The sequence below is a fragment of the Lethenteron reissneri genome, chromosome 21, assembly GCF_015708825.2.
Source record: "Lethenteron reissneri isolate LAM-NWPU_2019-01 chromosome 21, ASM1570882v1, whole genome shotgun sequence".
In the NCBI taxonomy this organism is placed as follows: domain Eukaryota; kingdom Metazoa; phylum Chordata; class Hyperoartia; order Petromyzontiformes; family Petromyzontidae; genus Lethenteron; species Lethenteron reissneri.
Window position 1 is genome coordinate 7522583 of NC_083799.1, and position 22263 is coordinate 7544845.

At 43.8% G+C, this 22263-nt stretch overlaps 1 protein-coding gene across 5 annotated transcripts; it reads left to right on the forward strand.

Moving 5' to 3' along the window:
- The first annotated feature begins 1877 nt into the window (after positions 1-1877).
- Positions 1878-20369, forward strand: LOC133345150 (protein ITPRID2-like). 5 transcript variants are annotated; one of them, XM_061555661.1, is made up of 8 exons: positions 1878-2065; positions 2245-2274; positions 13858-14143; positions 14833-15038; positions 16186-16997; positions 17725-17791; positions 18575-18669; positions 19139-20369. In XM_061555661.1, exons 3-8 carry the CDS (start codon positions 13917-13919, stop codon positions 20066-20068), a joined length of 2337 nt encoding a protein of 778 aa, XP_061411645.1. In that variant the 5' UTR covers positions 1878-2065; positions 2245-2274; positions 13858-13916; the 3' UTR covers positions 20069-20369. The 5 variants fall into 5 exon arrangements, with proteins under 5 accessions (XP_061411645.1, XP_061411646.1, XP_061411643.1 ...); XM_061555662.1 differs by having other exon boundaries at positions 1878-2274; XM_061555659.1 differs by lacking the exons at positions 1878-2065; positions 2245-2274 and adding an exon at positions 11021-11851.
- Positions 20370-22263: the final 1894 nt, after the last annotated feature.

The following is a 22263-nucleotide window of genomic DNA, read 5'->3' on the forward strand; positions in this document are numbered from 1 at the left end:
GTTGGCAACCAAAATAACAAGCCTTTTTTTTCGAATACGGTAAAAACACTCTATTTCAAGAGCCGCAATGCATGTGAATACGAGGCGTTCCTTAATAAATAACATCACAAAACAGTCCTTAAAGATCCGCATTTGGCTCGGGAGCTACGGGTTGCCAATCCCTGGGCTATACTGATTAGATATTGTGTAAAAGAAAGTTGCTTCTGTGCCAATGCTTGTGTAGTGAGTCATTTCAGAGGCAACAACATTTATTCTACACTTATGCAACACCGATTTAAAGCTTTCGTGACTGCAGGGATTCATCTTCTTGTTTCTTTCGGTAAAGTCACGTAGAAGGGAAGTAATAAAATAATAAAAATAAAACATAATAAAACAATTCTCACGACGTTTCGGCTACAACGCAAGCCGAAACGTTGTAGCTGAAACGTCGTGAGAATTGTTTTATTATGTTTTATTTTTATTATTTTATTACTTCCCTTCTACGTGACTTTACCGAAAGAAACAAGAAGATTATGCAACACCGTTACACACGGGACTAATACACCTCTCTCTCACTCTCGTTATACTCAAGACTACAAGACACCTATTCTCTCTCGCATACTGGATAACTATAAATCGGGTCAGAGCGGCCAACGTTCTGCCTGACCCACGATGTCGAAGACGGAGCACTTGAGTTCCACTTCACCTTCAGACAGCCCCAATATTTGAATGGAGCTTCCACTTTATCCCTCTCGGCGCAGCCTGGCTCCACCCCTGGCCATACCTACCTCTGGAATATTCCGTAAGGTTCCAGGCCACCTTACACCTGTTCCCTCTCTGGCTCCGCCCTTAACCACGCCCCCCTCGGGAACTCTCCAGACGTTTCTCAGCTACTCTTCCCGTGTCCCCTCGCTCACCTTTGGCCCACATTCCTCACCCCGGCCCATCAGGTGCTTAACCAGTTGCCAGGGTGTCTCATCCTCACATGCCCCCCCTACCGCCAGCCGCCCCCACCACACCCCCCCAGTGACTGACTCTGTGGAAATTACCTGTGGCGCTGGCAGAGGCTGCTATCTCCTACTCTGTCAAGAGGACTCATCTGGTTCTCTTCTGCTAGCACCCAGTACCATGCCACTTGTGACCCACTGTATGGTACTGCATGGTATGTTAGCCTCAGCGCCCATTTCTATGACACTTGGCGCTATGTGCCATAGTGATTCATGTAATATTACTACACTTGTGAACCAAGAGTGAAGACATCTCGCCACTGCCACTCCAGCCATCAATGGTGTTTGCTGAACCCCCCGCCCGGGACAGATGGGTGAGCGGGTATATGGGAACGTAGGTGAGGGCTGCGGTGGAGATGCAGAGTCGCTGAGTGCAGAGCTGCTATATGCAGAATTGCTGAATGCGTAGCTGCTGTGTGCAATCGCTGAGTGCGGAGCTGCTGTATGGGGAGTCGCTGAGAGCAGAGTTGCTGAGTGCAGGATAAGTGAGGTGCAGAATAGATAAGAGCGGGGAGAAGTCAAGTATATGTGACTGTGTAATGTGAGGATATATCCGGGTTGCTGATGGATCACACCTCGTTACGATGATTGGCTCTACCGGTCCTGGCCCATAGCCAATGGGGGGAAGTCTAGGGGCGTGGCCCTGACGTAATGGGAAGGTGACATCTGTAAGTAGAGGATTGGATCTGCTGGCTTTAGCCACAGTCAATGGGGGGACGAGTCAGGGGCACGGTCCTGGGAACATACAATAGAGTCTAGAAGATTCCATAGAAGTTAACCAGGATTGGTGGAAAGGTACCACGTGAACCAGGTATTAAAAGGGGTGGAGATGGACAACACGTGGTCAGATCTGGAATGAACGGAGGGTGAGGCCACGCTTGAGCGGGGTCCAGGCTGCCACGTGACCACGCGTGTCTCTCTCTCTCCCTCTCACGCTGTCTGTCAGCAGCGTGAAGGAGTAAGATAGGAGTGTTGTGAACGAAAGACAAATAAAGACCGGATTCCAGAAGTCGCTTCCACAACCTTTATTACAACTGTACAGATAATTTTCGGAGTGCCTACAACTGGCGCAAGAACAGGTGAATAAAGTGTAAGCAGGTGACTTGTTACAACGTGTCGGTGTGAGTAATTTTTGAAGACAATACATATGTTTAGTCTTGATATAACTGAATAGTAACAAGCATTTTAGAACATTACATGTTAAGATTGAGTTTCTTCCAAAATGTCGAATGCTATAATTTTTGCCGTTTTCTTGCAGAACATCATCAATTTGGCGGTGCCCAAGAGAGTGAGTAAAGACAGAATACATTTCTGTTTAGATATATGGTAGAATTACACTTTCATTATCTGTAATTTGTCATTATATACCAATAACACGTTCATGAGTTCGTTGATACTTTCAATGCTGTTTCAGGGAAGCGGCAATAGTGATACTCTGCAGTTCCTATGCACAATTACACTAATCTGGTCCCGCAAGTCCTCAACATGAAGCCAAAGCAAAACAAGATATACTGTAGACTCTGCGTTACACGTAGGAAGGAATTGACCAGCCCCTAAGATAACCATCCGTGGATAACACTTTGTGAAAGCTGCAGTGGTGAGAATATTTCAGCAAATTGTCAAGCTTGCAGGAGACAATGTTGCTCCAAATATACAGTGTCACGGAAACTACAGATGAGAATTCATTCATAAAAATTAATTGGCCAGGCTGGTCAAATATACTCACGAGTGTACTGCATGACAAAATGTGCATGTTTCGTATGCGACAAGTGTATGAAAGAAACAAATAGCCGTGAACCGTTGGAAGCCAGCAGTAGAAATGAGAACTGATAAAAAAAAATTGAAATTGCAACCCAACGCTCAGATGAATTATTTCTGTAACCTCAAGAGATATTGTCGCAGCAGATGTGCACTATCATGGAATGTGTTACATAGACACCTGCCGTGTCATAGTTAATATTAAACCTATATTATGTTATTGTAGTGTTTATTTATTTATAATGGTATTGAGTAGTGTACTGTATTTAGTTAATAAACAGCCAAGTTAATTAAGCTATTACGAGTCTGACCACGACCGTGGGTCCCCTAACCGCCTATTTCCCATAGGCCCTGTAGTTTATCAATCACGGATTTGCCTACTGCCCCATTTTCCACGAACCTAACACCGATGGTTGGGGAGGGATTACTGTATTTAAAAGCTGAATGACACAATTTGTGCCATTCATGAGCTTCACTGGAACACGTGTAATGCAATGCACAATACCATTGCAGAACTAATCATGGAACAAACGTCTGGACTTGTTAATGGCTTACCTGAATGTTTTGCGGCATGAGAGAGGTCCACTCTCAAGAGTTTTGGTTGACTTGCATTGAAATGGTCGATTGTCTGGCCTCGATCCACGTGAGCTGAAGTGTATCTATCCAGACTGTGAACGCTAGCTCATAAACACAGTCGAAAGTCAGGCTGATATTTATATTCTTAGGTTTTTTCGGTAAAGTCACGTAGGTAAAACATCAAAATTAATAAAAAATAAAATAAAATAAAGATCACGACGTTTCGGAGGCAACGTCGTGATCTTTATTTTATTTTATTTTTTTATTAATTTTGATGTTTTACCTACGTGACTTTACCGAAAAAACCTAAAAATATGAATCCTTGCAGTCACGAAAGCTTCAAATCTAGAATCAGGCTTATATTCTGAACTTGATACGTTTAATGAGCATGGCCCTCTCTACAACGGAGTGGAAACGGATCCATCACAGGGTAAATTAAATATTAAAAAATACTTTAAAAAACACGCTTTAATGAAATGTACTGTCCGAGCTGCCCCTCCCCCTGCCCCCTTCCCCCATCGCCCCTCCCCTCCTTCCACATCCCCCGCCCCTGGGCGTGGCTCCCCGAGGCTTGCCGTGACGTAAGGGACCGTGGTGATTTACAGCCAACGTGAGTTGAGCGTGGACAAGTAGAGCCGTAAAAAAGATCGTTTAAAATATTTATTTTTAATTTTAAATGATAGAATACAATATTGTCATCAGTATGACATACCTATACGAAGTTTGCAGTCGATAGCACATTAGGAAGTGTGTAAAAATTGAGTCACAAGATTTATTTTTAAATCTTTTATATTAAGTTCACTTGCTTGCTTGCTTAGGACCGTGCAAATCTTTCGGTCGTTTTTTAACCCACTTCCCGTGATCCAATCGAGCTGACATTTTCCACACAGACTCGTTGTGTGTGACAATTAATGTTCGTGAAATTTTTATTCCAAAATGTTACACTTCTTAGGACAAAAATATTATATTTAATTACCAATTGCTTAATGGTGCAATGCAATAATCTGACCCATAGGTGGCAGCCATCTCAAGCCAGAGGACGAGAGGACTCTAGCCGCCACGCATATAAAGGATTTATAGTGAAAAACTTTGTTTTTACGGGTTATACTTATTTGAGGATACAACAGACGAAGTGAGTTAAAAAATAAAAGCGTGTAAAAAAATTATTGTGTCTCCGGGGTTGAAAATTGGCTGAATTAACATTCAATTACAGAGCTTAGCGTGGAGACTTCGTTTTCAAAATGTATGGCCCTGCTTCTCCCTGGTTATGTGCCCAGGGGCCCCTAAATCTGAATACAAATTATCATACTTGTTTATCTTATGTTCGACATTGCAATTGACTCAATGCATCTCTAGTTTGTCCTGGGTCCTGCCACATGTCAAGAGAATGGCTCATGTCCCCACTATAGAAGGAAAAATAAGGAAAATGTAATTGGGAGCTTGGTCGTGCTGCTGAGATAAGGCATTGTGGTTGCAGGCGGAAACCACATGTTTCCTGTCCACAGCGAACACACTCGGGCACAAACTCACAACGCCCGCTTCATTTACACTGCACCACCAATACCTTAAAAGTCACCTGATGCTCACAGACATGTACATGTACAGCCATTTTTGTCAATCCACTGCTGGACTAGGGCTTCTCCAAGCTTGCACGGGTTGGTGAATGTAATAAGCATAGACGTGGAAGTACGGTACAATAAAGGTCTGTGCTGCACTGGTATGTCCTGGTCACCACGTAACCTCACAGCCCTATAACAGACAGCCTTTTTTTCTGCATGGTGGTCGCCAATTCAAGCCAGTTCGTTCTCCTGGCGCGGTAGTTAAACAATGGTGCAAGCTTATCAAATCCAACCACGCCATATTCCACCCAGTAGTCTTAGTATGAATGGTTAACACCAGTTTGTTGATCGGCAGCTTGGAAGAATAGGCCAAATGCCATCTAGATGTGCTGTCTGGAGCTCTAAAGAGAGGTTATTTCTATCAGCAGTAGCGTGAGCAAGCAATTGCAGGGATGCTTATTTATATTTTTGTTTTACCTTTTCAGAATTAGATATAGGCAGCTGATAAATCGACTAGTGCTTCTCAACCCCATTTCCGTAAAGGTAAGTAAATCTCTGTGTGACCCACCAGTTGGTTCTATATATTTCCACGATGGACAACTAGCCTCTCAAAATATTGCAGAATACTTTTCGGACATTGATACTGCCTCATCAGCAAAATGTGACTGTTATAAGGCACCCAACTAACTTTACTGCAATTATACGAATCGTCGTGACAGTGTCTCACTGTAGCAATTTCTTTTTTTTTACTCGAGCCACTTCTCTTCTGTGGCACGCACATCCCGTCTACATTCATGCAGTAATAATTGCCACCTCTTACATCTGCGTGGGAGGCTAGAACAGCGGGTGTCTCACGGAATTATTTAGTAGCCCCCACCAGAATAGGAATTTTGTATTTCCGTCACTGACTCAGGGCTGCAAACTCATAGGGAGATCCGTGTGGTTAGCACATTGCATACCGTATAAGCAAAAAAAATTAGGTTCACTTCACTGGCCATGGCTAACGTCAATGATGAGTGCAGCAAAACTTAAGAATTACGACACAATACAAATGTGAGAGTCTGGTTCTACCCGATGCACTGTGAAGGACCATTGCTCAATACTTCGTCTATGATACGGTATAGGGGCCGTCCATAAATGACGTCACGTGATTTTGGCCGATTTTTTACCCCCTCGAAGACATTGATGTACCATCAACTGCATCAGGACATCAACTGGTCGATACATATATCTCTTTCAGACATGGAAATCTAAAGACAAACTACACCTCCGATTAGCACGGCTGGCTACGTACGGTGCAAAATAAGTTCAAACATACACAGTGGTGCGATTGTGGCCATGCAACACAAAGTATGAACCATATAGAAAACACTGTAAGCTGTGCTCCTTCAAACCCTATCTAAATTTGAAGTTTTCGTGACTGCAGGGATTCATATTCGTTGGTTCTTTCGGTAAAGTCACGTAGGTATAAAATAACTTTACCGACTTTACAGAAAGAACCAAAGAGTACTCAAACCCTCTCCTGAAGCCCTCTCATGGCTTCCAAACCTCAACATCGGCACTTTTTTTTCCTGAATATATTGCTACCATACACAAGCAAAATTGAGTAGAAAGCATTCAATAATGGGATAATGGGTTCAAGACCAGGATCATTCTCATTGACTACAGTATTTTCTTTTCCAATTGAAAACATTCATGTGTAGTGAGTCCAACTGAGTCGCAGACGTTATCTTGAGAGCAACACTATTTATTACACATTAACACACAACACAACACGATCTACACTCGGGTCTCGAATGCCCATCTAACCACGCTATGGCAGAACTATACACGGTTCGCTATCTCGGTCCGGACCACAAACAGGGTCCCGGATCACGTGGCTAGAGGCTTCTTCTCCCCGACGTGGATCTTCGTAACACCAGCACACGAAGAGCCTTGAGTTCCTCACGGGGCCCTCGTTATATGCCCCCGGCCCGGGGCTGGCTCCGCCCTTCGCCCCGCCCACCTTCCAGGTCTCTCGAGCTCCTTCTCGAAGGTTCCCGAGAGCTCCTTTGGACCATGTGACCGCCCTATGGCCCCCGTCTATCGGTGGCCCCCCTCTAATATCATCTGGTCACGTGACAGCAGGTCAACCAGCGTATAATGCCCCAAGGTAATCCTGGCTGGCTGACGCGCCCTCTCGCTCCCTCACTGGGAGCCCGCACCGTACACTGCTCGCGGTGCCTCTGCGCTAACCAGCGCTCACCCAAGCGCCGCTAGGGCTGGTACTACATCCCGTAACCCGGGCTGCCCGTAATGACAACACATTACCGGCCGTGGCTTCGCAAGCCCCGGCACCATGCAGTGACAAGCACAGTCACTACATATGTATTGCAAGGAAATGGTATAATTCGTTTTATTTTATTGTTATGTTATATGTATATACATTTGAAACAAGGATATCAATCAGGGCAATTATTTTACAACCACAGCATTGATGATAGTCACCAGATCTACATAGTGGAGCGGGTAACGTGGTTGCTTCTCAAGTAGGAAACCTGAGTTCGAATCCTGAAATTAACTTTTTTTCACAAATCTCAATTGCATGTCCACTCAATTATCCTATTCTACCACGCAAGCATCCAGGGGATCACTCTTTCACCACTAGCGAGTGCTCTTATGTTGAAAACCCGATTAAATCCAAATGTTCCTGCAAATAACTGCCTTTAAACTGGTATTTAACATTTAAGCTGTTTAGTAGTGGTGATAGGCCTCCACTTCACGAATTACGCCGAACCTAACCGGCGTGGTGAAGTGTGATCTGGAAACCTTCATGACAGTCACGATGTGGAAAGAGAGGCCTTCACCCATCATTTGATTTAAAATCGGCTGCACATTGTTATTTACATATTTGCTAAAAAGGTTATATACAAATAGAACCAACGCCATAAAATGATGAAATGTGGAATATTTGGCATAGTCATCCGTTAACAATGCAATTTATAATGAGCATAAGGTTTCACATATATGAATTACATTAACTCTGAAGCGCAGAGATTGGTGTCACTCAAAAGCCAAGTGAAATTTATGAGACTTTTGCCGTCTCTTTAAAGTCGGTGGGCGCTGCCACTAGCGGAGGCTGCCGATGAGAAGCGACCCCTGGCAGTGATGGTCTTGGTCATCATTGTAGAGAGGATTTTTCGAGTTGCTAATCAATTACATTAGAATCTTACATTAATTGTGCATACATGTGTGCATGCCAGAATTGGCTGCTTTCGATTAGTATGCGTTGTATGTAATGGGTTCACATGACACAAGAAGCCGCTAGAGGCTACTATATTGACAATTTAAGAAATAATCGATTATTTAAGAGCAAGGATTCAATCGTTACACCCATAACATATATACACAATCACAAAATGTACGGTTCTGTGAACCGCATGGGGATTGTGCACATGGGCAGATGGAGGGTGAAATGAATTCGTGACATTTAGGCAAGGAGCGAATATCACGCTGTCAATGAAGGTCAGCAGAGAGAGAGACAAGGTGCTAAGGCGTTCAACAAATGCTTCTAGTTTTAGGTCAAATTACAATATAGTTCTAGTGCAGGTGAATAAGGAACCTGCATTTGCATATAGCGCAAATTATCTATTGGGTGGTTCATGTGTTCGTAATAGGCATCAAATAATTGTATTTTACAGTGTGTAGAATAATTAACATAAATTGTCACTCCACTGCTGGATGAAGACCTCCCGATGCTGTATGGGTCCGTGAGGGTTGTTTGACCATGCTTCTTCTTTCGTCAATGTGGATTGATAACGTTTCGGAATGGGGCAGGATTAGTTCAGATATCAGTCACCGCCTCTGTTAGCGGTGTTTGGGAATCGAACTGGTGTGTCGGTTTGAGAGCACAGTACGCAAATGGAAAATTAAAGACATAAGCCACAGTGCGATTGTGGCCGAGAAAACCACACTATGGACCATATAGTAAACCAATGTAGTCTGTGTTCCTTCAACGAAGGAATAGCAAAACAACACGAACTCTCACATGAAGCTCTCTCGTGGCAAGCAGACTTTGAAATTGGGCATTTCTCATGAACATATTGCAAGAATAAAAAGCAAATCATAATCCGTCCTGATTAATCCATTGCTGGATGAAAGCATCTCCGAAACGCGAGAGTTGGCGACGCTGTTTGTACTGTACTCTGTGAGCCAATCTGTTAATTCATAAGTTGTGTTGAAGATACCAGTGATAGACTCACAAATAAAGTGTAGTTTAGTAATGCTACACGTAATTCCGATTTAATTGCTTACTATGAAAATGTGTGAGTCTGCTAAAGCTCGCATCTTTTCACGCTCAATAAGATACTGACAGGATGAGAAATGCACTGTTAGATATTTCACGTTTGGTCTGCTTTCTTGCATCATAACGGGAGTCATTATCGTTTCAGTCATCGGAATACTGCAAGTTCAAATCTCAGTTGGCGCATCGCCGCATTCCCTCCAGGGCCGATTGAATTACAATCACTCTGGGTAATCTACAGAACAGCAGTTGTCCGATGACATTGGGTTTACCTCTAATAACATGCATTGTACATGGGTACATTAAGTTACAATTAACAATTAAATGTGCATACAATTTCATTATATCATGTTCAATGTGAAAAAATTGGAGTGCAGTGTGTAAAATGGGTAACACGATGGATTTATTCCATATTGCCCTTCATGTACGCAGGCGCCTCCATAATTCCATTCATTTTAACAGTCTCCTGAACCTACAAGACACATTCTATTGAGGGTCCTGTCGGAGGAATCCGAAATAAACGGAAAACCCCACGCATGACGGTGGCATAACGCTCAAAGAACCACATAGATAGCCACCTGTATTGGCATGGCTCGTCCAATTAACTCGAGTATCGCCCTCCGTTAGGCATTTGCCCCCTCATTGAAACGCTGTAAATGTGACGCTAGGGGGCACGCCAAGTGATTTCGCTACTCGGCGATACATATCTGCATTTTTATTTCATAGTTTGAATGGGAGTACGTCTCTACATTTGATAACCCGCCAGACTCTAACAGGGCGCGCATGGCTTTTTCAAAGGTCAGGGAATCAAATGGCCCTTTGTCCCTGCGATGATGACGTTTCCAATGAGACCACACTTGTCAATATTTGGCCATTTTTTTAGGAGTGTAATCTTGTACACTGACACACGGACACGCATTTTATGAACGTATTGCTTCTATTCTGTGTCATTTATCCAGTGCTATATTTAAAGAGGGTTCCGCATTTGGGTATCTGGACAATTCCAGATATTGGTGTTTGGCTTCATGTGACAGGAATGTCACATAAACGATGGGATGATACTCATAGCCCTCCCACGGACACGCTTTAAATTCAATCCACAGTCTCAATCCAATTAGGGGACCACATATTACTGTATTGTAGACTGCGCCCAGGGTTTTAATTTCAACCAGATTCGATCAAGTTCGGCGACCCGAAAATACTTTATCCGCACCCGGTACACCAAATCCAGTATACCTCTCGCTAAGGCTTTAGCTACTCGTTTGACGTGCCAACTCCAGTCTACGAGCGACCAGGAAAAAAATTGAGTAAGACATTAAACGATGACTCTTCATTAACTCCACTGCCGTCTCCTCACACCTCAACAGCCATACGCGCCTACAACACCTGGCTATATCCATCTGTGGTCATACCTTCCAAGCAACGAACAAACCTCCCACCCTCCCTCCCTTGACAGACACCCGACCATCACAGACCGGGCGCATTCGTGGTAATATGAACACGACACCGCGTGCCAGGAATGGTGCGCCAGATGAACTTCGTCGGGATTTTGGAAGCTAAGCTGACTTTGAGCCCGCATATAAAGTGCTCAGATTAGCGAGCATCGTGCACAACATGTGCTATAGGCTGCGTGTGAGGTTGTACTACGGTGCGGGCAACAGAGGCAGGGCAGTGCGGTAAATGCCATGATTGTATTGCACTATGCGCCGCCACCGCCATCACAAACCCCGCACTGACGAGCGTGATGCATGCAGCACGGCATGGGAGGCTGGGGGTTGGTTTCAGTTTCAGTTTCATTTATTTGGTATAGCCCTGTGAGCCATTCGGCTCTTGAATCGGGTGCAACCGCAACAAACAAAAACATGAACAAGAAACATCCTAAAGTGACTACACGCAAACAGAAAAATCCAGGAAAAGCACCGTATATAAATGCTGTGTGCACAAATCCCAGTGAGATGCAAGTCAAACAATAACAACCATAGGACAATTTAGATTAAAGTTATCAGTCTAACTCTGTTCTACAACAAACAAAAATGGCTAATCCAAAATGTTTTCGAAATCACCAAAATAAAGCTTTAAAAGCAATGTAACAGTGATCATAGGAACTGTGATTGAAATTTTACAATAAACGATATACATAACATGTACGGTGCGGTTGGTAATTCCATCATAAAGTACTTTATACTTCACCACGCTGGTCGAGTACTGCAGTACGATTAAACAGCCCCCACGTCCCGGACACATCGCCCGGGGGGGAAGCCCTCATCCAGCAGTGGGCTGACAACAGGGCCGTCTAACGTGCGCGTTCAAATCCCCATTAGTGCCGCTCGCTTAACATGTTGACAACTTGAAAACTATTGCGTGCGTGGGTGGGTGGTGGCCAGCAAAGGGAACAAAACAGGGCGAGCTTTGAGTCATAGCTGTTCTCACGGAAAGCACCGGCGACTCGCAAAGGGCATCAAGCGGTAGCGAGAAACTGACATGAGAAGAGAGAGGAGAGGGGGGGGGGGTAGCTGCGTGTGAGAGGCCAGCTCATGACAGCCCCGTGCGGGTAACGGCAGGCAGAGGTGCTGTCCGGAGGGGCTCGGACCAATCACCCCGCCCAAACCCCCCTCCCCCATCCAACAGGAATCTTCCACAGGGAAGGTGAAATAATCAACTTCGGCTGTCGGTGCCATCACCCATTGCAGGTTGGTGTCACAAACGCACTTTATTTTGACATGTGGCGGTCGGCAATGCGGTGCATTGAGTTATGGCGTTGAAGAACACAAAAACTCGGCATATTCGTCAATAAAACTGCCCTAAATGGAACTTATATGTGTAATAGACGACGCTTCGACCAGCGGCCCTTCTTCATAGCAGCGATCATAGCAGGGCTTAAATCTCAATGCTCATAAGAAGGGTAATTGCTCGAAACGTCGGCTGTTACTGTACATTATTTCCTTTTAGAGCAGCGTTTTTTTTACAAATGCGCTGAACCTCTAAATTGTGCACCACCGTCCAGCGTATTGTCACAAATGTGTATGCGTGATTCATGCTTTGTAGGGTTGAACATTGTTTCGACTCTAATGACGCGCATGTTGGTAAGCCGATTCTTTTATTTAGGCCTGGTGGTGGTGGTGGATGAATGGCCCGGGGTGCATGAGGAAATGAAATGCTGCTCAGGACAGTTCTGTTGTGTATTACACCATTTTAGCGCCCAATGTGGAAACTTAAAAGAGTGTTTATAGAAATGCTGAACAACCTGCCTGACTCTTATTCACATCATATGTGTTTGTACTTCTTCCAGTCTCAGGGGAGCTGTTCCATTGTTTTTTGTAAATGAGTTTTACCGTCGTAATATTATCTGTTAAGGAAATTAAGTGGGCTTAGGCAGGACACGTGGCTATAATGGATTGATGGTTGCCGGTGATCGAGACTAACGGTAGATTGGCAATTGAAGGGTAGAATATTAATTGATAGGACGTCCACCTCGTAGATGGAGTGATGAGATCAAGTCATGTGCAGATGTTAAATCGGATTGTTGCATCGCGGGACCGTGATAGATGGTGACGGCTTGGGAAGGCCTTTGTGCAGCAGTGGATAGATCATGACTGGTGATGATTACTGTAAAATACTTGACTGCTTTTGCATAATATGAGCCACATGTCTTGCTATGCAATAAAACAGTATCTAGATTAAAAATAGCGCACCATTACCCCTGATAAACAGTCTTACATCGTCTGAATAAGATATTGTCAACAACATACTTAACATAAGCGGCAGTTTGTATGGCAGCGAATCGACATCCAGCCAGAGGAACTGATGACTTAAGTAGAGCTGGGATATCAAATTACAGTATCTGTACATGAATCTATTTTGTGCATAGTACAAACAGCTGGTCTGGCGGGTGAAGTCCTGGTGACTCTACTAAGTCTGGTGTTTGTGATTTATACATTTTAAGAAGAGGCTGGTTAACTGGTACATGGAAGCCTTTGTGTGATGCACTCACCGACATGCACCTTTTTTTCCAATACGAAATAGGAAATAAGGAAATATTAGGCTGCGGACATTCGGACTTTTCGCGGACGCTACAGCTGCCATGGATATTTGAAACCATAATAAAGCTACGGATAAGAGATCTCCAGTACAGTTTGTATCCTCTCTATACTTCCCGCCGTAATTCCTATTCTCTAGATTAAAATGTTCACCATTTGTTGGCAGCTGATGCAACTTCATCATGGGTTGGTGAGAGTAACGGCAGATTGCACATTTTCAAAGGATATTGCAACAATACCTACTCTACTTCCCTTTTTCCCAGATTGGCCCAGCATATGATAAAAATAAGTCTAGACACTAAATAACATACTGTACTTATTGTTACTTTAAGACATTTTAAAAAGGAACGTACAAATGCACATGAAAGTCGTTATCAGTCGCTGACAACTCGAGGTCTCATTAGCTGCACATGCAATTGCAAGCCTGGTATTGCCAAGTTGCCCCTACACAAGTAGGTGTGTATGACAAACAGTATTTTTTAAAGTTGGCCATTCAGGTCACATTGAAACACTTTGCATTTAAGTTGGGTGTGTGTATACTGTATAGGAGACTCACCTAAGTTGGCGGGCAATGTCAAGGATGATCATGTGTAAACTGGTAAGTTGAAGGGTTTTACTTGTGCCAGTAACTCACGTTAAAGGGGTTTCACCTTTTCCAGCAGGTGGTTTAGGAATCGCACTGAGTGCCGCCAGGTGATCAAGTTTGCCGTGTGCAGCCATGGAGACCGCGAATCCCCGAGATAAGAAGGGCCCAACTTTGCCTGCTGCTGTCGGACTACGTACAACAAGAAGTTCCAAGCGGGATCTCTGGCTAACCAGCAGGGGAGGCTGGCAGGCGACTGCTGTGGACCTCCAAGCGCCACCCACCACAGGGAGTAATGCCAACAAAGTTGACCTTGGACACCAGAGCGACAGCCTGCATGCGCATTGCACCCCTCGAGTGTCGTAAGTGAAAAGGGGATAAACTGGAATGTCCTCAATTGCACCCAATTTTACGAGTTAATCTGTTGAGAGAGGTTGAGTAAACAGCACATTCCTTCTAGAAGTGTAATACTGCATCGATTAACATCGATTCAAAAGCTAACAATGTATTGATTCGAGTTTGAAATAATCAATTTGTTGATGTAATGGCGTTGCGTGGCTACTCTTTCCTCTACTTTGAAAAAAACCCTCATTCAGTTTCATGGCAATTCATTGCATCTTGCTGGGGACATTATTACACCCTTACGTTTTAGAGACAAAACATGGAGACATGGAATTTCTTGATTCTTCATATATTATTTATTGTCCTCAGTCTTACAAGTTTTGGCCCACCAAGTTAGGAACAATTAACTGAGCCCTCACCACTGGATTTTAAAATTAGATATAGCTATATGCATTCACAGTACAGGTACGCATTCACACAAGGGAACACACAGTTTTAGAAGCTCCTTATGATTCATTTTGATGACTTATCCATGAAAATATCACTCGAGGCTCGAATTTAACCACAGTATTTTTTTGTAGTTATTCCTTGTTCTTCCATACAAGCCAAACATTACCAACACCACTGTCACCAGCAGGCCTGCACCACTGTTCCACTTTGGTTTTAAAATATCATGAAGTAAACCTCGAGCTCTCGCTGTTTCTCCCAGCAGGGTAAGCGAGCTGCTTTGTAAGCATTCAGAAGACCCAGAGAAGGTCCTGTACAACCTGGGCTTTGGGAAGGATGAACCAGATGTCACCACCAAGATCCCAGCACGTTACTTCTCCAGTGTGTCGCAGGCACGGGGGATCAACGGGCAGGTGCTCCTCGCATCGCAGCTCGCACGCCTCTCAGGCGAGCACTCTGGTCTCGAGAGTAAGTTGCCTCTTCGATGTTCACAACGTTTCTCTGTCGCGCTGTTTAACTCACAGCCACAGCAGGCTCGGCCAAGTCTGCCTTCAGCTGCATGACTATCAACAAGGCCACCAGGAAGAAGAAATTGCCAGTTACAATTCCCATGCTCAGCTAGGTGGTTTTCTGGTGCTGTATTTGTTCTTGGCAGAATTACAACAATTATGTAAGGAATAATTTAAACTTAAAACCCAACTATTTACATTTTATGAAGGTCTTTTTTAACAGTGTAATTTATAGATGTCGAAAATATGGATTATTTTTTTACTGTAAACTGTAAAACATTTTACTCAAACAAAACTATGAATTATGCTTAATTATAAAAAAATTATGCTGTGGATTAAGAATAGTTTTAGACTTACAAAATATATACTAATTTGGCAAATTATGCAAATAATATAATTGATGGTTTAATTTTCGCCTTGTTTTATTTGTTCGCGATTGCTTTAAATTGCAGTCTAATTGCCATAAACTGGAAGTTTGTGAGGTTACATTTATTTGCAGTTTTTAAGGTCCATTTAAAACTATTTTTTACAGGAGATAGCCCCTGTTTTGAGTTGTGTGATAATAGCTTTTATACATTATGTGAAAGGTACTATATAAGTCAAGGCCGTAATTATAATATATATTGGGGGACACACATCCCTCCCCAATATTCAAATATGCTCAATATATATTGCTATAAAATATATTTCTGTTTATATGATTGTGGTTATGGTTGTACTTTATTAATCCCTAATCTCTGCCATTACATACAATGAAACAAGAAAATATAAAAAAACAGAACAATGTAATACAATACACTATTAGATAGTATTGTAAAAAGAAATAAAAAGTCCACCCTATGTGTTAGTGAATTTTTTAATATTTGGGCAGGAAATTCGTTTTCAAATTTCGATATTTTCTGGGGGGGGGACCCCCAGACCCCCTGGAAGATTTGGTCCGCCCCCAAATGTTGACTCCATGGCTATGGCCTTGATATAAGTAAATCAAATATTGATATTTATGATAATGGTGGCGGTGGTGGTGATGATTATGTTGATACTATAATACACTGATAATAAACGACTCATTTTTATCTTGGAGAGGTCACATATCTTTCTGTGCACAGGCCGTTTCCGCCAGGTCAGGATGCTGGCCAACGTGGCTGACACGTTGAACCAGATCTACTCTCAGGTGTCAGGAGTGCACGTCCCGATGCTGCTACCACTGGTGCGCACCCGTAGCCTGTTTGTGCAGCAGGGAGAGGGCGGAAGAGAGAAGGACCAGTGCACTAGCGTTGGCAACATTCAGCGCTCTGGCAAGACGAAGGTTGCCCGCAGGCTCATCAAGACTCTGTCCAAGCACAAATTGTTCGGTGGCACTGTTAACACGATAGATTGCAACTGCTTGATGCTGGTCAGACATAAACTCGCCGTTCCCACTGCCGAGCCTGGCAAAACGTCATTACAGCGACCTGCCATCGCCACTGCTGGTGGCCATTTAACAAGAGAGAGCATGCTGGCTGAACCGTTACTCAAGACTGTACATTTTCAGTTTGGCGAGGCTTTTATAGCAGCAGGTTTAACTAACACTTGTCTGAAAGTGGTTGAAGAAAAATACTCGTGCACTTGTAGGGATTGCAGAGAGCCGGACTCAGGAAGAGAGGTTACTTTTCTAAAGTCTGGCATCTCAATGCTCACAAGCTGCAAGGTGGGCACAGCTGGTGAAGAATCAAGGGCTTGTGGGGAGCACAGAGATGAGCCCTCCGATGTAAAAGGCTGCTTTCAGACAAAATTAACTGATGAGGCGGAAATTCCCATGAGCAGGCAGTCATGCATCCCACGACCAAGTGCAGTCGTGCACAGAGACAAAGGATCATCAACTACCCACCACGGCCCGCAGGACAAGCCCAGACTCAAGGACTCGTTTGACCTGGAAGAGGTGGGGGTAGTGGATTAGGGATGTCAGCTACCTACCTTGGAAACCCATTACCTTTCCCCCCCCCCATATGTTCATATTTTGTACCTCCTAGTATGTAATCACAGTGTTTAATTTTAAAGAAAGTATTTGTTCAATATTTTAATTTTTTTATTAACACTCCTGTAAATTATTATAAGACAACATTTTCATAATTTGCTTTTAATATGATTTCATGAATTATAGGAAACCCCACCAAATGTGTTATTTTTTTCATATAATTCCATGGCAGTCATATATATCATAGCAGTCTACCTTGGTGGACATGATGCATGAGAGGGTTAATGTAGTGTAACCTTAATTTTATACAGGTGAGATCCCATTTACACATGTCCTCTGTATGGAATATCCTGAACACGGGACATAGATGCTAGGGTACAGTGTATAAAATTGTTATAATGCAAAATAAATTTGGAAAAAGTGTAAATATATATAATAATATATAGAATATGGCAGATTACAGTGCAATTTCAGAAAGTTTGAATTACTGAAGATAATAAGTCATACTATGGTATGTAATAATTTAATGTATTCTTACTCATGGCTGCTATTAAAATGCAATGCTACACACATACACTGCCACCGATATGCGGAGTGTGAAACGGTTTAAAAAATATATACACGTATACATTTGCAGCAAAATATGAATATGTTTATTCCAAGTCCTAAATCACCTCACCCTCGACCCTAGGTTCTGAGTAATGATGGAGAGACCTGCCGAGCAGGGCTGCACTCGGCGGGAGAGAGAGAGTTCTGGGGTAAGCGGAGATTTCTAAATTAATGCAATGAGTTTGCTTTCCACCGTTTCTCAACTATTTATCTTCAGCTGCCCCTCTATCTCATTTAATGTACACACAAGCATGCATTAATTCGTACATACACACACTAATTAGGGTCCTTAGATTAACACTAAAATATAATTCTGATTATTTTAATAAATAGGGTGATTGACATATATATCCAGATAAGATAATAGGGATACATTGAACAGAACACGACAATTCAATTCAAAACCTCTGAAATCAATGCTACTGCCTACTCTAAATATTCAATCACTTGTTGAGAAAAAGGTCATAAATGGATCACCCTGTATTTTTGATCAACTATTTTGAATGACATTTCGATGTTACATTTGTTTCATTCATTTTTAAATCTCGAATCCAGGTTTTGTATTTGAAAAATTGTATCTGAATTGTCTCAAATTACGGTTTTCTAGCGATTGCAAAAAAATATCACCGGAATTTACTCACTCGGTCATGCAGTCAAGACTGTGTTGTTATTTACCCGTATTATTGTACATGGAAATTGAGTTCAGGTCCATATGGCGTACAGCCATTTCAATACGGGCAAAAAAAGTGTCTATTTGTTTGTGTTTCTCCCTTGTGATTGTACTTTGTAGGATGAACGTTGAGATGTATATGGGCACGGGGTGACTAATGAGGTTTTAATTGGTCTGTAATAGGGTAAGCACTGCTAAGGGGTTGACAGGTATATGTATGGCACCATCACACACGCCAACCCTGCGTGTATACGCTGTACAGGGCTCCCAGCGCGGACCGGCAGTGCACATTCAGACAGCAGTGGCTATGCCGAAGACCCGGCCGTCTTCGACTGCAGCTCTGCTGTGCACCACCAAGTAAGAAAATCGATTTTCACCAAATGACTAAGATCGTTATATCAATTTCCAAAAACTTTGTAATTGCAGTGTGCAGGTTTATTACAGTTATACTTTGCTGTATTTCCAGGAAAAATCTAACTTCAAAGTTCTTGAACTGCAGGTTACACAATATAAGCCTGCATCATAGGTTTCCACTTAACAACCTATAATGAATATGCTATCAGTTAAACAGTGTGCAATAAAATATTACATTTAACTATGAAAATGATTACTCGTATAGCCACTAAGGCCATGAATTACACAGGGATTTTTTTTAAATTGTTAATGGTAATAGCTGCAGCATTTATGTATAAACTTGAAGTGTTGTGTTATTTAATTATTTTAGTACGTTGAGGACGTCTGGCATTAAAACATCCCCATTAGTGTGCTATACTGAGAGCTCGGTTGCTTTATGTTTCACCCATGAACGGTATTTGATTGTTAACAGAATAGCACGGACTCGCTGAGTGGTGCTGACAGCCAAACGAGCCAAGGGATCCCCTTAGCACCATCATGCATCTCTGAACTGTTGCCGTGTGGATCCCTGCTGCCTCCCTGTGATATGCGGTCGTGGCCACACCTCGGTGAGGCCGTGCCCTTGGCTGACAAATGTCATCGTGACGGGGAAAGCATTGGGCTCAAGACACACCCAGCAAAGAGCTTCTACGAGCAACCTGGGGGATTGCACTTTTCCGCTTTTGAGGATTTCATCAGTGGGTCACAGACATTGAAAAGGACACAGAATGGGTTTTCTGACTCATTGGGAAGCCCACTCATCTACAAAGTGCCTCAGAGGAACATATTCTCATCACGCACACCCAACAGGCAATGCGCAGCCTGCCAGACAGAGCATGTCCCTAGCGAGAACGACAGTGTGAATGTTGATGATGAATGTGTGGCCACTGCACCAGGTGACGCACAACATCACTCACTCAGGGAACACAACAAACAGCGGTCGGTGTCCACTCAAACTGACAGTGTGGACACATCCAGTACAATCAGGGATGCTGTCCCTCCAGCTTGCACGTTCTCACATCTGCCTCTGCGCTCCCACACAATGATAGTGATGGGAGACCACGAGAAGACTTGCGAGTTTGCAATGTCCAGCAGAGGAGGCACGCCTGAGACCCAAGATGGGACTTCGGGCCATCAGAAGTATGCGTGCACCAGCAACAATTGCGTCCGGTTAGCATGTGTGTGCGGGCATCATTGTGAATGCCATCTCTACCTGCAACATCAGTGCCACCAACGAATGTACCCAGAATGCATCGATTGTCACAAGAGCTGTGAGCCACGTATGCTCTTCCGGTCACGCAGTCTGGATGATCTTGTCATGAGCAAACGTGCACTGCACTACAGCCTCATTGTCCAAGTGTGAACCTGTGCGATTCGTCGCCACTGCCTGTGGGCTGCAAAAATTCTGTTAAATATGTACCGTATATTCCTTTGTTACGATCGCCACCTGGTGGTGTTTTGTGTTACATTCAGCGATTTTTGTTATCGCTGGAATTGATATAAAGCATCAGGGTTTATCGCATTATCAGTAGTTTGCCTATGACACCTTCCGACCAAGAAGGAAGATACATCATACATAAGTTATGTAAATACTTTCTAAGATGTATTTGTTCTCGGGAGTATTTAATAAACAATATTAACGTAAAAAATGCCGTCGTGGTGTCATGGTGAGCACACTGGACTTGCCATCCAGAGATTGTCTCTTCGATCTCCTGGCATGGCAGTTGAAACTATTGGCAATATACACATCACTAAGACCCACCAGCAGCAGATGGCTGGATTGGTAACAGTAATGTTTTTGGGTAATAACACCAGGGTAAACTGCTTGGGTAGGCAAACCTAATCTTGCAGAATGTATTTTGCACTGTGCTAGCCGTTGAAAGATGCCCTTTGTCTATATTTTTGTGGTGCTGGGGGATCGGACCTGCAACCATTGTAACCATAACCAAATGAGTCGTGGCCGCCAAAGCAGTTGCTCTCGACCTGTCAGCCAAGCCCTGTCGGCAGTTCTCTGTATAAGAGCCTACCTGCCTGTATATTGATCACCGCGTCTCTGCTTGCCAAAGGCTGCATCGCACACCTTGTCTCCAATGGTTATGTCGGTCACACCTGGTGCTTGAAGTCTGTGACGCCAGTGTCACGTATGTGGGGGCCGACGTCCACCGCACCGCCCTCGCCGGGCAGGCGGGGCGCGACGTCTGCCCCTTTCACTCCCTCCTCCACCGCGTCGGTCGGCTCCCGCTGGGCCCCCGCCGACCGCGTGATTGGGCCCCCCGCGCTAGCACCCTCTCTGAGGGACATACTCATACTGCTGGCTTACAGCCGTACGGAGTTACTCCACACACGCCCGCATACACCACCACTAATGCTAACGCGGTGGCCAGAACGCGCGCGTACCTGCAGGTGGTTATATCCTAACACGCGCACACACCACAGCTCACGCTAGCTCGGCGGCGCGAACGCACGCGTTTCCCCACGCAGTCGCTCCACACACAAATCACAGACAATACACCTATGCTCTATGCTAACTTTTATTCACAGCGCAAACCCTGCACTACCCGGAGAGAATATTCTATGAGCAGTGCCTAGCCGACTGCTACCCAAGTCCCCAAATACACTCCCTATCACATACCTTGCAGCTGTACTCACGGCGTCGCAACGGACTATGTGAGAGTCAGAGGGAGGATGACGACAAAACCTTGCCTATCACTGCCTCGTGGCAGCACTCGCTGGCATCATACGGATGCTGCGAGCGGCTCGAAGAGGCAGGACGGCAGGGGGGGGGGGCTTGGCGACCAAGCTGTTGAAGAAGAGTTCTCCTCTGAACGGTTTTTGGCTCCCCTTTTAATGCCCCTTGACTTAAAAAATCCAGGGTTACGTTATCCCGCGCGGCCAATCGTGCACCGAACTGTGATTTTCGCTCGTTTTCCTTCTCGTACATGAAGCGTTGCAATGGTTACTTCTGCGACCTATTGTCTATGCACCTGTACTCATTAATTTCTGACTCAACCTGTTTAATCTGGAAGGACGCCCGGCTGGTGTATTTAACCTGGGGATGGGGGAGGTGGTGGCGCTGGGATCCCCTGACATCATTGTCTGCTCTGCTCGCTTAATATTTCACCCCAGCCCCCCCCCCGATGTCGTGCATGACTCATTGCGGCTGGCTCGGTGAACCTTTGTGTGCCCATACAATTTTAAGCCATATTCTTGGTTCTTTCGGTAAAGTCACGTAGAAGGGAAAAACAATAAAATAATAAAAATAAAACAATAAAATTCTCACTAACAAAATAATAAAAATAAAAAATAACATTCTCACTAATAAAATTATAATAAATCTAATTTTATTGTTTTTCCCTTTTACAGAAAGAACCAAGAATATGGATCCCTGCAGTCACGAAAGGTTTAAATCTAAATTTTAAGTACAAACTCTTGCAAAATGCCAACCTTGTAAAATATGCTCAGGTGCGTTATTGTGCACTTGCTACCACTCAAAGGGTATACAGTATTTCTTATGTTATGTTAAACATAAATACAGTTGTATCATTTTAATGATACCCT

Bases quoted from the DNA above. Each gene is read 5' to 3' on its own strand.
- LOC133345150 (XM_061555662.1), top strand. From the start codon at position 13,917: ATGGAGACCGCGAATCCCCGAGATAAGAAGGGCCCAACTTTGCCTGCT. The intron at 16,998-17,724 runs GTGGGGGTAGTG...CCTCGACCCTAG, and splicing joins ACTCGTTTGACCTGGAAGAG to GTTCTGAGTAATGATGGAGA. The intron at 18,670-19,138 runs GTAAGAAAATCG...GATTGTTAACAG, and splicing joins GCTCTGCTGTGCACCACCAA to AATAGCACGGACTCGCTGAG.